At 40.7% G+C, this 15288-nt stretch overlaps 1 protein-coding gene across 1 annotated transcript in view; it reads left to right on the forward strand.

Annotated features, from left to right (window-relative positions):
• Positions 1–15288, forward strand: part of KIAA1549L (KIAA1549 like) — a 360085-nt gene that overhangs the window by 244459 nt on the left and 100338 nt on the right. Inside the window, exons 13-16 of the mRNA XM_019519964.1 lie at positions 1524–1687; positions 6826–7016; positions 10509–10636; positions 12287–12310. Coding sequence (XP_019375509.1) covers positions 1524–1687; positions 6826–7016; positions 10509–10636; positions 12287–12310 — 507 coding nt within the window. The remainder of the gene's footprint in view (positions 1–1523; positions 1688–6825; positions 7017–10508; positions 10637–12286; positions 12311–15288) is intronic.

The raw sequence follows: 15288 nt of genomic DNA on the forward strand, positions 1-15288 counted from the left end.
TGTGTAATAATTTTACAGCCAGTTTCTATCTAGGTTTAATTTGCATGTGTAGCCTGTGCTCTGGTGACTTGGAGACCTGTCCAGAGATTGGGGTTCCCAGCTGATGGGGGTCCATGTGCATCCCAAAGCTTGGGAGCTTCCAGCTGATGCTGGCTTCCAGCCACAGGAGCATATGCCCCCACAGCTGGGACCCCATCAGCTGACAGGCCCCCCAGCCATGGGAGCACCCCACACACCAATATGACTGGGAGATGCAGCTGCTGTGATCTCCCAGCTACAGTGAGCTGACAGGGTTCCCAGCTGCAGGGGCACAGCTGCATGGTGTGCCCCCATGGCTAAGGGATTGCAGCAGTTGCAATCCCCCAGCTGTGGGGGGTGCCTGAGGCACATCTGCAGCTGGGGTCCGTGTCAACTGAGGGGGCTCCCAATGGTAGGAAATTGCTTTTTGTTGGAAAAGGGGGAGCCTGGGATCAGGCTTCCCCTTCACTGGTAATAAGGCATGATAGGATCTGAGATGCAAGCCTACAATCATGCCCCTTGCTTTGCATGTGTGGCATGGCAGGAGGCACAATTGTGTGGATTGCGCATTAGATCCCATTGTGTCTTTACTTGCACATATAGAGGGTCCCTTAGTGCTGTGATTTATATTCTGGTACATTTATCAATATGACTGGACATGACTCTTCCTGCCCCTACATTTTTACAAGAAATAATTAAAAAGATATAATCCCTCTATGATACCAAAGAATCAGAAAAACACAACAGCAACACTAATAAGAAAAGAGCTCTTTTTCACAAGTGTTTGTTGCAAAACTCTTAATGAGCCTTTTTCTTAGTAGCTGTGAGTGGCCATAGCATCCTCATTATCAAAGGAATTTTGCCAATTTATAGCTTCTGTGAATCTGAACCAATAACTTTTATAGGAGCAGGACTGGGATAGATGGGATAGATAATATCTGTGTCTTGGCTTTTTATTTTACGAAAATACCTAGGGCAGAGATGTAACTAACAATTTTTTGGGCCAGACCAAAGACCCTGGAGAGGGGCAGAGCGTACTGAGCACAGGAGTCTTACTGGACTTATGCTGCTACTGCCACATCTTGGTCTCCTGGCACCATACTATGACACAGGCCTTCTGGTAGCTACTACTTTGGTGCCCCCTCTAAATTGGTGCCTAGGGCTGGTGTGCTGCCTGCCCCACCTTTGCTATGCTATCAACCTGCCATAAGTTGCATTTACCATGCCTTGCTTATACTGTGAAGAAGACATTTAAGTGCAACTGAGATCCTGGACTTGAGAGGAGAGCTAGTAATTTGTGATTTAAACAACTTGAAACTATTGATTGTGGAAGTCTGTTGATCCATTTTTTTTATTGTAAAAATCTAAGTCAATCAATCATCATCACCATTCTTTCATGATAATTAGTACATGAAGGCTACTTTGGCTGTACCCTGCCAGTTCTAATACTGCTTTTACACAGGAAATGGTGATGGAGTACTGACTCTGATTTGTAATTTCTGCAGCTGTGGTGAAAAACCCACCCAACAACTTGTGGATCATTGCGGCTGTGTTGGCTCCTATTGCTGTGGTTACAGTTATCATTATCATCATCACAGCAGTTCTGTGTAGGAAGAACAAGAATGACTTCAAGCCAGACACCATGATGAATCTGCCTCAAAGAGCTAAAGTACGTGTCTATGCAATGAGAAATGTCTTGATTTTGAGCACCCATTTCTTTTCTGAAGGTTTCATGTTTCAGTCCTTTGCTAAATGCATCTGAAGAATATTTGTGAGTTTACAAGGGGGGTAGACTTGGAATAGGACTTCCTGTGCTATTGCAGAACTTTTGTTTCCTTTGGAGCAATATGACAGACCCATGCTCTGCCAGTTTTCCTTAGCTCCCCACCCCTTGAGACACCTCCTGTCACAGTAATCATGCTTCCATCCAAGAAGACGACAGAATTCTTCTTAGACCTTCTCGGAGTTCTCTAACCATCAAGAGTGTGCCATCAATTTGTTCATTGATGCAAGTTGTTCCCTCCCATAGGGCTGAGCAGGCTTCCTACGTGGCATTTGCTGCTTCTGTAAATTGGGGAAGTAGAGAGAGAAATGGAAAATCAAACTTGGATTATTTTTTCCAAAGATACTTTTTTCTTAAGGGCAACATCCTTAATTCTATGCACAGAACTTCTACAAAACAAGCCCTATTATCACTAATAGGACTTGAATAGCTAAAGTTCTGTGTTTGACAATAGTTGAGACTCTAGCCCTAAATTAGAGCTGTTCCAGCCAATTAGTGATTCAGAAAAGGTGACATTTCCCCCCCACCATTCTTTTCTTTTGCATTTTTGTACTTTTAATTGACTTGTAAATATAGCTTATAGTGTTGAGACAATTTGCTTCTCTTTTACTTAAGAAGCCATATAAATTAAAGGGACTTTGTCATGGCAGATAAATTCCCAATTTAAATCTCTCTCTGCAAGTATATATTCTGCTTTAAAATCTCCATAATGGGAAGGCAACTAAATCACCAAGTGGGCTACATCATTATTCAAATTTCAGCTCTTAGGGTGGGCAAACCACTGTCCTCCCCCAAGGCACTGACAAACCACCAAAACCAAAGTCTGGACTGATAAGGTTTTGTGGGGGATAATGAGTATGTATGTATACCATTCTACCCCTTCACTCTCCTTCCTGGCTTCACTGGTCTGGGTTAGCAAGGAACTGAAATGATAAAATCACTGCTTTCTTTCTGAGTAATATAGACAGTGTGATTTCAGTGAATTGCATCTGCAGGGACTGCTCTGAAAAACATAGATGGAAAGGAAAGTAGAGAAAAAGCATAATGTGCGTGTGTGCCTTCCTTCTTCATCTGGGAACATCCTGTGTTTATTTTTGGTGTGTGGCATAGTTTAGGAGTGGAAATTTTATGCAAGGCTGGTCAAAACAATGACATCAGTATTACACTCCTATATCTTTGTCTATCCTGCACAACCAAACCATAAATGGGACATAACACCAAAAATGAAAAGTTACAGATAAAGGGGAAAACGAATCCCAGTGCAGTAAGTTGATATAAGATTTAAGGGCTTTATAATGCAAGGATAGCTCTTGGTTGCCAGTGAGCGTATCCTGTTCCCTCCCCTGAAGATAATCTGGTTTCCCCACAGAGGTGGTGGGGGTAAGGAGGGCAAGGCTTGTTGCCCTCAAAGGTTGCTGGAGGTTGCTTCTCTGCTGCAGCTGCTTCTAGCTGATGTCCATGTGGCATCAGCTGGAAACAAGTATCTCTGCTTTGGAGGTGGGTGAAGCACCAAAAGGCTGGGATGTCTGTACACCCCCGTAGCATTGTATTTTTGTTATGCTACAAAGTGCTGCAAGTGAACGGCTGTTCATAACCCAAGAAGACCAATTTCTTTTTGTCCTGACTTACCAGAGCTATTATTGTTGCTGAACCATTAAGTGTAAAGATGGGCACTACAGATGGTTGTGTGTGACGCATCTAAACCATATTTAAATTGAATATTTAAATTGATTAGCTACCAATGTGCCTGAAATCACTTGATACCTTCAGATGTTCTTGGACAGAAAGCTGCTCTGAAAATTAAATTGCATGAGATGGATATTTTCAGTTTAAAATACAGCTTTAAAATTTCTTTTCCTGTATAGCCGATCTTTCAATTTGGCTTATCAGGGTTTTGGTACCCTTTGGCTGTTCTCTGAATTGTTGGAAACAAAGGAAATTCAAATTGTGTGGAAAGCCCTCTTTGTCTTTGGTATCAGCTGTTTTTGTTTTTTAGTGGTGCCATTTTATGTGCTGTGATTTCAAAAGTCTTGTATCAAGGGAAACCAGCAGCCTGAACCTGCCTATTCATTGCTGCAGTCCTATTGCTGCTGTGAACAGAGGGGTACTGCAGTTCTTCACGTAGAAGAGCTGCCTACTACATCATTTCTCAGAATTCTTCTTGTGTGAATGGAATTAAATTAATGAACAAAGCATAAAGGGGTAATGAAATCTTTAGCATTAAATAGCATTCTATAGATTGCAATATGATATGGAAACAGGGTTGTTGCTTGTGCATGGGAATAGAGGAAACAACCCTTTTGTGGTAACATACTGATGGCTGAATAAATAAAGTTAGAAAACATTAGCTGCTTATAAATAGTGTAGTTTATAGTATCTGTCTTGAGAGTAGTGTTAAATTCTTTTGCCATTCACAATTGATTTAACAGCCAGCAGCATCTGTGCTGGGCATCAGAGAAAAGGTATTGTTACCATTTGTTTCATCTGACTTACCAGATCAAAAATAAAAAAGTACGGACTGATGTATGTGAGATTTTTCTGTATCAGCAAGTAAATGAACTGAAGGAAAAGTGTTTTAATAATCTTTAAATGCTGTATTTGTTCTGGGCTTTTTGGCAGATGTTAAGTTTGTTTTCATTCATTCATTCAATCATTCATTCAATCATTTGTTTTTGCTTCTCTTGCTTTCTAATTTATATCATTCTTTTAAAAGCTGATAATCTTATATTCTAATCTGTCACTTTTTCTTTCTTCTAAAACAACAAGAAAGAATAAGCTAGCAGGTAAATATAGATAAAAGCCACAGTCTGAGTCCTTAAAGCAAATGCTGCAGGCCATGAGATAAAAAAATACCATTCATTTATGAGACAACATATAAAGAAAAATAACAAACCAGAACAGGAATATGTATGGTGATTGTGTTTTAATATTTTCAGCTTTTACATCACCATGCCAAGTCCCAGTTACAGTGCATACTCTTCTTTTTACCCTCATCCAGCCAATATAAGAAATGGTCTGAGTAATGATATTAAAATATTATTTCAAAACCATCCACCAAATCCCACTTATTGCAGAAATGTGGGGTTACAGATATGTTTTCCTCCAGTGCTGAGTAAATCATCATCATGAATTATTGTTGTGGTGTTGCCAGTTCCCTTCAGGGTGGTAAGGCCGTCTGGTTATGGTGCCTTTCACATGTCAGAGTTCCTGGATTAAATGCTCTTTAGTACAGTATATCAACTAACAAGAATAATTTTTCTAGCTCTTCCTTTTACACAGTTTTATTTGATGTTGGGATAAGTAGCACCTCAAAAAATAATCACTGGAATCTGAGAGATCAGGGTTACACATTTCTACACTTCTGTTAAGATATTTGTGCTCTTTGATTCTTACTTTTTCCATAAGATAGAAGTGTATTTGTAGTGTATCTATACAATTTCAGTGCGTCAGATGAGAAAAGTGCTGTTATATATCAGTCTTGTAACAATTTTCTGTCTTATTGCCCCATTCATTGAATAACTAGGATTGTGTAGGCTAGCAATTAACCTATGTAAGTGAAGACTTTGAACCCTTAATTTTAATCAGAATTTCAGAGTCTGTGGTGGCTTATGGTATTATGGCATTCTCTAGCAGTCCTTTGCATGGCTTGCCTTGTCTTTCTTTTCCTCTCTTCATAAAGCTAATTTAATGACTGCTTCTGTGGTACTTTTCCTTCACTATGGAGGGGAAACATTCAGCTCCCTTCAGGGGACAGACATCACTGTGGTTTGCCAGCAGGGCTTTTTCATGGCAAACTGGCATTTCTCTAATATGTTGTAATATGTTGGAAGGCTCACTGCTGTAATTTGCTAAGACTTTGTTGACCCAATTTAATGCTAGTCCATTTACTACCTCTTTAATATATTTCCACTGAAGTTGCTTCTCAAATGGATGCCAACTTTCTTTGTCAGGTTAAAGGAAATTTCAGAGTAGTGTTAAGTAGGAGGCTTAAAATGTAAGACAAGTCCCCTTACGCAGAAATAGGGATTTTTAAGGACATTACATAATTTTTCAGACTGAGATACCTATAAAGCTATCAGCCTCTCTTGTATCTGTTTTATAGCCACAAGGGACAGAAATGGAGCAAATGTGTATAAAAAACAGAAGGTACTGTGAATATCTCGCTGTTTTGACCCATCTGTGAAGTTTAAAACTGGATGGATTTTTTCCAGTACACCTAAAATATTTGTTAACATCTTAAGAGCCTGGAGGAACCTTTTTCAAGTGCTATTTTTATACTTTTGATATGTTATTAGAATGTTATATGGCATGTGTTGGAAAAGTGAAAACACCAGCATTTTACTTTATAGCATTTTGTCATTAGCCACATCAGAATCTCATTATTGTTATGTATGAAAGACTCTTTTTTCATAGAGCCAGCTAGGATTTTTGTGATTAACCAATAGCAAATGCGGTTTCTCCCCAAAATTAAAATTTTCCAGATTAAAATTTTGATTTTGCCAAAAAATTAGCCATCAATCAAGAAAATTGAAATGGCAGCTGCCTTCCTAGATGGAACTTGTCATTTTCACTTTCTCTCTACAGAGGCTTCCAGGGATGCAGCCAGGGGGCTGAAGGTGGGCAGTGGAGAAGGATGGGAAGATGAAAAGGACTTCTATTTTCCTTTTGTGGGAGGGATTTTCATTTTCTGGCCAACTTCCCTCCCTCTCCTCTCCTTCCCCCCCACCCCCTGAATTTTTACCCTTCTCTTTTCCTTTCTTTTTCCTTTTCCTATGCAAATCTGAGTTATCATGGGTTTTTTAACTAAAAACATGGACAATTTTGTATCCATTAATCAATGTTTAGCAACATGTTGAACATAAGCTTGATGACCATACTGTATCACTGCCAGCCAACTGTATTACAATGATGGCTACAACTTTTGACTATGATGCACATAATTAGAGAAATTGATAGGTAATAACAAAAGATCTTATACTAATATATGATGCTTGTTGGAATACCATTTTTCTTCTTCTCTGCAGCCTGTGCAAGGCTTTGACTATGCCAAGCAACATTTAGGTCAGCAGGGAGCTGAAGATGAGGTTTTGCCTGTAACTCAGGAGACTGTAGTGCTACCACTTCCAGTTAGAGATGCACCTGCCTCTCAGGAAAGAGAAATTACTCAAGATGGAAGCACCATTAAAACTGCCAAGTCCAATGAAACAAGGAAAAGGTACGCAGTGGCCAATTTCAGCTGAGGGATGGAGTGGGCTGGATGCTGCTGGCAGCAAATAAAACCACAATGAGTTTGGCACCCATGCAATGCCTATAGCATTTTGTTTCTTTACAAAAGTGCTTGGCCTTTAGTAATGTTATTCAGCATGTAGGATTGCTAAAGAGAGTAGGATAATAACTGGAGATTTAGCAGACTTTGTAGCTCAGAAGAGATGAATGGGAAGCTGCCAACATGAGTGCTAGTGCTATGCTACAGACCTGAACTTTAATGGGATTCAAAATCTTGGCCTATATCTGAAGTTTACAAATGAACTATGGGGAAGATTCTCAGTGGGTGTGAACTGTCATAACTCCATTGATTGTGACCCATTGATTGTGACTACCAGCTGAGGATCTACCTCTTATAGCCTTATTAAGGACTGAATAAAGGACCAAAACTAAAGCTCTCCCTAAATTATGTTGTTGATAGCATATCTCAGGATCCAGAGTACATATAACAACAGTGTTATGAGCATGTATAAGAAGCACTCAAAAGTGCCAAAGTGCCTATAGTAAGAATTAATTGTTTCTAAAATTATTCAGTGTAATGGAACAGGATTATTTGAATCCATTTTATAGTTGAGAAATGTAAGCCTTTTTTCTTGTTCTTAAAAGTTTGATAATAAAGGAAGTAAAGCAAAAGTAAATCTGGTATTTTAGCAGTGAGAATACAGTTAATGTCAGTTTCACTGCAGTTATAATAGCCATATCTTTGGCAATCTGATTAACTAAAGAAAGGTTATTTTGGTTTGGGCGGGGAAATTTTCTAGGAAACTAAATCTTTTGAGTTAATTCATCTTATACACTTACCAGTGCACACCACTCTTCAGAGAAATGGAAATTCTAGAAAACTTCATTATTAAACTGAATTTTCTGAGTATTTACTGACACGTTGATTTTGGTAATTCTGTGTGTTACTTATGTCAGATAATTCATTATATAAGAGGCTATTGAGAGATGGTATAAATTGGTAAACAGAAGAAACTTGTTAAGAAATCCTGTTTTAGCTCCTAAGATCAGTTTGTTTCTCTAAAATCTTGCTCCCACCTTTTAGTGTGAGTCCTGTGTGCTGTATGCTATAAATCAATGTATCGCAAATCATAAGAATCAGATTATCTAGTTCATATGAACTGAATAATACTTGTCCTTTTCAATGTCTTCTGTTGAGCGATAAAGTGCCAAATGGGAGATTATCATTGTAACAGCTGAAGGTGCTTGCCCTCCTGGACGATAAGCATTTCCAGGAACTATTCTTTAAAGAATTTTTCAGGACTCTTTGATTACTGACTCATGTCAGACAGATACACAGACAGAATATAATTCTCTCCACTGACTCTACAAAAAGTGATCCAAACACTTCAGCATTTTGGATGTGCAAAATCTTGTAATTAATCCTTGCATTCCTAGACAAATATTGATTGGCAGACTAGACACCTATTCAGGGAATCACTGGAAAGCAGTTGCTATGTAGACTGAGTATTGCAAATATATTGCAGTACTCAATGAGAGTTGCATCTTCCCTGCTACAGGTAGTTTCACTAACATCAGGATTACTTGTATTAGTAAAGTGAGTGGGATTAGGCTCTTTGCAATATTATCTAATAGGTGATGGGAGAAGGTTTGCAACAGACTTTTCATGAAGTAATTCATATTATATACTTTGTTTATCATTTTTAAAATCCATAATAAATAGATATGCATGATGCTTTTAAAAGAGGAGCACTTAGAAGCTCTGTGGAAGCCACAGCCATTTTATAGGGATACAGCTGCTGTTTGTTCCACTAGAAGCTGTCCCTATCAGGAGCCAAGCAGTCATTAGCCGAGTGTGAAATGAATCACTAACCATCATGGCAAGGATTCTATAGGGGTTAATATTGCATCCAGCAGCATTAATTCACAATGCAATTTCCACAAGGAAAGCCACTGGGTAAGTTGAGCAGGGGCTGGTCACCTGCTTCATTCTTTTCTTCCCAGATAGCTCTGCTTCTAAAACATTATGACAGCTTTTGTGTGAATTAACTGTAAAAGGGCTTCTGTTGAACTCCAAAAGCAATAAGGCACTGAGGTAGCACTGTTTGCCCCACACCTGATACTTTTTTCACTTTGGTAGCATTAAGTATCCTCTTCTCCTGCCTCAGCTGGGGCAGTCTGACTCCCCCCAAGACGCGTTATACATAGACAATGAGACTTCAGAAGGTTGCCCTGTGCCTCAGGACATGTCTGTCTCAATGCTGCCTATGGATTTAAAGCTACTTTTTGTGACAGTGATAGAATTTAATTAAATTTCTCACTGTGCAGCCATACTTTGGAAAGTATTTGTCAGTAAAATCTTGTCAGATATGTTTTAGCCAAACAGCAGGTCAGACAAATACTTGACTGGAATGATTTAAGCAGGGATGACCCTGCCTTGAGCAGGGGGTTGGACTGGATGACCTCCCGAGGTCCCTGCCAGGCCTGTTTTTCTGTGAGTCTACCCTTTGAGTTTCCTTTCAATGACCAGTGCTGCAGCACTCTGGCTAATAGTAGACTGCCGTATGGGTTAGACTGGTGGTGCGATAAGCTTATTTTGTTCCTCTTGTTTCCAACTGTGAAACTGGCTACTCTGTGGTAACTCCCCTTTGCTGTATTAACATTTAGTTAAACATTTTTTTTTACTGTGGCCTATTCACTAGCTGTTAAATTGAGCTAGTGATGCAGGGTACTTAGCCTACCCAAAAAGAAATTAGGAACCTGTCCTGAATATTTTTGCCCAGAGGAACACAAGAGTTCCTACCCATGCTCTCTGTAGGAAGACGGTCACTTTCTCAACATATCTGACCACCATCCCACTTCCATACTTGTGGCCATAGTAATTGGAGGACACTGAGCAAAACATACAAAGACAAGGAGGACGACCATTCACAGCAAGGGAGTCTCAGCAAAAACTGGCACTGGCTAAACATTATAGTGTATAGAGGGAGAAAAGAGAGTGGAAGCGAGCGGGTGAGTGTAAGTTCTGGCTGACAAAATAATCAAAAGCAGATACAGACTAAATGGGGGGAAAGGCTTGGAGTGTATTTGCTTAGCTATACACTTGAAAAACTGGCATAAAAGCAAAGGTCATCTTTTATTTGACCTGCTTAACAGATGTTAAATGAATAATAGTGGTTTTTTGCCCTTTGCAGCATTTCCCTTGTGTCAGCGTGGGTTTGTGCAAGAGAAATAATCAGTCCCGGTTTCACTGAAATCTTCTTCAAGGCTGAGCCTACATAAAAAAAATTAAAACATTAAATATTGTAGTTGCATCCCTGCTTTCATTGTGTTGCTGTTGTGCAGCTTATTTCCTGTCTCCTTTCTGTACAAAATCCGACTTGAAAAGCCAGTGATGCAAACTGTGCAGATGAAATAACCTTGAAATGAGGTTTATACAGAAGAAACTTACAGTCTTCCTTGTTGCTATGGTTACTTACAGCAGGTCGCCTAGTCAGAACGGTTCTGTCATCACCAACGAATCAGGAAAGCCCAGCTCAGGCAGAAGCTCTCCACAGAAAGTAATGGCACAGCAGAAAGTGACAAAAGATGAGGGAAGAAAAAGAAATGGTGAGAAGTGTTTCCTAATGAAAGGTCTACTGTATGCCTGCAGCTACTCCCACAGAGATACCCATGTTGAAACCCTCCTCCTCCTTTATGTCCTACATTTACTAATCTTTTATGCATTTATTCTTCAATGCTCCTTCTTTTCCCCCCTTTTCTGCCTTCTGTGCTATAATAAGCTGTACTTTCATGAAACTCCACAAGGAACAGTATGCTATTTACTCCATGTTATCAGCCTTTGCAACTGTTCACAGATTTTAGCAGCCACATAATGCCATGAGACACATGGCTTCGTAACAGGTGAAACTAGGCGTGCAGTTTTCCTGTATAGGACCCTAGGACATACGTTTTCATTGCTGGTGCCTCTCATCTGGCCTAGATCTGATGAGATGGATTTACCAGGTAAAAACTGTGTTGAAAAGATGTGACAGTGGCAATGCTTCAGATCTCTATTACCCTTCACCCTTTTGTTTTCTCTTTGCTAACACCCTTAATGACAGCTCTTGCTGTTGCACTAAGGGGTGTGATGCTGAACTCAACTTTGTTTCCAGACCCTTTGTTGATGATATCAGCCTTAGGATTTAAGATGTACAAGATGCATCTAAGGAATATTGGACTCTCTCTTGTTTTTCTTTGCTTGTTACTTTGCTAATTTCTCTTGAGGTTTAGCCCTGGTTTTGTGGACATATTTCATGTGAAGCCAGACTCTAAATGAGACGTAACGTGACCTCCTCGGATTTTGTAGGCAGCGCACAAATATAAATCTTTCTTTAATAAGACGTTGCAGGATTGGAAAGGGAGGTTGAGGGACACAGAAAATCTCAATACAAGACTTTTTCCATCCCTACTTCAGTAAATCATCTCTGTAGCCTCTGTGGAACTTCCTGATTGTCTATATGGCAATTCCCATGGTGATCATCATAATCTGATAAAGTATTGTGATGTGGCTTACAAAGTTCATGTGTTTTAGCAAGAACATAATATAATAAATAGACCCAAATGCATAGTAGAATAGGTGACGTCATCCTGTACAGCAAAAATTACATTATATTTTTAAATTTTGTCTGCAGTTCCCCTGCATTTACTACCTGCTTGTGCATTCTGTGCGAAATATGGGATAGATATAATTGAGTTGTTCTCCTTTAAAATGGGTTTCCTGTGTATTATACATTTATGGCAAGAACACTTTCTTTTCTGTGTGTTGCACATTTGTGTTGCCTGTATTTGTCTATTGAAAAAATATGATTTCTTACTAGAAAGAGACCCAGTCCTGCAGTGATAGCTATTGTGCTGCACTGCTGTGGCTATAGGTTGCTCCACTAAAACCAATAAGGACCTTAGCTTTTAGGATCAAGGCCTAAATTTTCACAGGTCACATTAAATAAGTTATGCTAATTACACATAACAGCCTGTTTTTAAGGTTATTACTATGTTCATACTCATTCAAATATTGCTTGCTTTGTAAGACAAAAACATTTGGGATTTTGAGAGTTCAATACTGTACTTTCAGAGTGTGATTATTTCCTCCTTCTTCTCAGAAAACATTAAACCAGATAATACACTTTCATTTAATGTTAATTTAATTTACCTAGTCAAAATGTTTTAGTGCGGGTGTTATTATCACTTTGTTTTTGTTTCTTTTTCTTTAACTTATAGGTTTTAAATCCTCAAAGAAAATTGGTAAGAACTTTTGGTTCCTTAATAAACATTTGACTAACCCTTAATGTGATTTCTTCTGATCAGAGCTTTCCTATATCTCCAGCACATGCGTAGTGGCTGTTTATTGGCCTTTTATTTAAAACCTCCCTTTTAGTGTAATTTTAACTTCATCCTTATTTGCAAGCAGTGACTGTATGCTTCCCTAACTATGCTGGGAAACTAATAGCTGCAGTATTCTCTTGTGTATTTGACATCCTCTTTTTCCTGTCCTCTGCACAAAGACCAAGATGTTATATTGATGTTAGGGGAATTTGAACAGAGCCAAAGGAAAGGAAACCTCCCCATTAATGTGTAAAGCAGCAAAGGTGCTAATTTGTGCTCACTGTAATAGTGGGCACAAATGAGCACCTTTGCTGCTGCATTGTGCACTACATTGTGCAGCTAGAGAGAGATTGCGGTAGCTATCCTTGTTTGCTCATCCCTACTCCACCATTAGGAGGCTGTTGGCAACAGTGGATCTGTTGCCCTGTAGCTGCCCTGACAACTCTCTTGGCAAAGGGAAACCCCATGGTATTCAGCCCTTTCTCCCTCTCTGATGGGTTTCTGAAATTCTGTCCTATTACGTTCTGGTATCAAACTACTTCCATTGTGTTTCTTAGCTTAGGATGTCTGTAGCAAGAGAGAAAGGGCAGGTTGTGCATAAGTAAAACGCTTAGCTAATGGGGAGTCACAGATCCGGCATGGAGATACTGGGCCTCTCCCTTACTGAGAAGTCTGTGTAGAGTATCTTACTAAAATGTCTTCCCACTTAGGCTCCTGAGAGGGAGGGTTCCTACCCAAAAATGTTTTGGTTATATTATGCTAAATGTGTTTTATCATTGCCATTAAAAAATCAGTTCATCATTGAATTCCTTGGGTAAGGTTTATATCCTAATTCCCAATTCTGTGATTTCAGATAGTGCTGTCATCTGTAGTAGTTTCTATTGTGGGGCTTTATCTTTATCCAGGGTAATTAGCATAACTAGAATGTGTTACCATTTGTTCTTCCAGTTTAACAAAGGGGCTATTTTTCTTTTAGCTGTTTGTCTGAAACTGCTCCAGCTATCTAGCATGATTGTAGCTTGACACCTCTAATATGCATGTTAGGAAAAAGAACAGCATATTTTTTTCCTCTGAAAATCAGCATCTGAAAATTGGAATGAATCCCTGGCTAAGTCACATGATTGATTTGGGGACTCCAAGTTAGATTGGCTCATTAGTTGCCATAGTTACAAACCAATTTTTGATTCTATTCCTCACTGACATTTAGTTATACAGGAAAATGACAGTCTTGGGTGTTAACTCAATAGATAAACTACACGGTTTCTATCAAAACCCACTCCAAAGTCATGCCTACAGCTTTTCAGCAGTGAGGGCAAATGAACAGCAAACATGAAACCAGGGTAGCCAGATAGTCATGAATGAAGAAACTGATATTATGGAGGCCTTGCTGAGGCCTCTTTAGCTGAGGCTGTTTTGAGATTTTTTACAGAAGATAAAGTTAAATGATTAAACTCAACTCTTCATCAGCCAATTGAACTTCTTAATCATTCCTTTAGTAAAAGATCTATTCATTTTTGCCAAATAAAGTGTTCCCTCTTCATCAGGTTTTGAACTGTTTTTTCTTTTTCATAGGGTGTCTCTACACATGCATTTACACCGGCTTAAATTTATTGTGCAGGAAGTTACTGCATAGTAAGCGGGAATAGGCCGGCATGTACAAACAAACAGCCTGAGGCAAAATGTAGTCCCAAATCAGAGCAGCCTGCCATGTTCCTGTGTGGCCACTGGGGGAGCTCCAGCCTCTGGCCCAGGGGCAGGCAATTATTTTGGGCAGAGGGCTGCTTAACGAGTTTGGGCAAGCTGTTGGGGGTTGCATAGGTAGCCCCGTACCTTGACAACTGTCCCGCCCCCTTATCACCATATTAGGACTAGAAGTCCCACCCCCTAACCCCTGACCTTTGCCACCAGAAGTCCCTCTCCTTGCCCCCCAGAAATACCCTTTTTCAGAGGGTGGTTCCTATCTTAGAACCAGCAGAAAACAAATCATACATTAGAAGTCAAACACCTACTATAACATATTTTAATTTGATTACAAAAAAGATTTGTCATGATTTGCGTTTGTGTACTGTAAATAGAAGGGATTGCATAATAACTAAAAAATAGTCTCGCTCATTGTGTTGGGGGCTGTGGGATGTGTGTACGGTGGGGTGTGTGGGGGGGCATAGGGTATGTTGGGGTGTGTATATGTCAGTGGGGGCTGTGGGGGCAGGGTGTGTGTATGTGAGATTTGTGGGGTGTGGGGCCCCCCCCCCACTCTTCCATATGGCACACAGCCCCTGCTGCCAGCAAGCGTAGCAGGCAGGGGGGCTTAGGGAGTTCGTGCCTAGCACAGGCACTGGTATCCAGTGGGGTGCGGCTCTGGGCAGTGCTGCACAGGCATGAGGAACAGAGCCTGCCTGGCCTCTATCACAGGGGCTTCATGCCAAGTGCCTGCAACTCCCGCATTACCACAGGGGAGGCCTCGTTGGACTCCATAGGGGAGCAGTGGACAGGGCTCTCTCCACTCTGGGTAGAGTCGGGGGACCTGCACAGCATGGGGCAGGGCAGGCAGTGGGCTCCCCCACGGGGCTTTCCCTGCTGCGAGTCCAGGAGCTGCAGGCATGCTGCAGTAGAGGTGGCAGCAGGAACAAGCTGGGAGCCACGGGGCTGAGTTGGCTCCTGCTGTGTTTTGTGATTCCGATGTTGCAGCCGGGAACCAAGTGGCATGGCACCGCATGGCCAGGCACGTCCCAGCAGAACGCTGTTCCTGCCTGCAATGCTGGGATCAAAGAATGCAGCAGGAGCCAGCCTGGCCCCGTGGGTCCCAGCTTGCTCCTGCCCTGCCACTGGCCCTGACCCCTGGGGCCCTGTGCTGGCCCCTGCTGACACTTTTCCCCTCTGTACCAGCTCCTGCTGCC

This window comes from Gavialis gangeticus, unplaced genomic scaffold, assembly GCF_001723915.1.
Source record: "Gavialis gangeticus isolate Ggan-Ray unplaced genomic scaffold, GavGan_comp1, whole genome shotgun sequence".
Classification (NCBI taxonomy): Eukaryota; Metazoa; Chordata; order Crocodylia; family Gavialidae; genus Gavialis; species Gavialis gangeticus.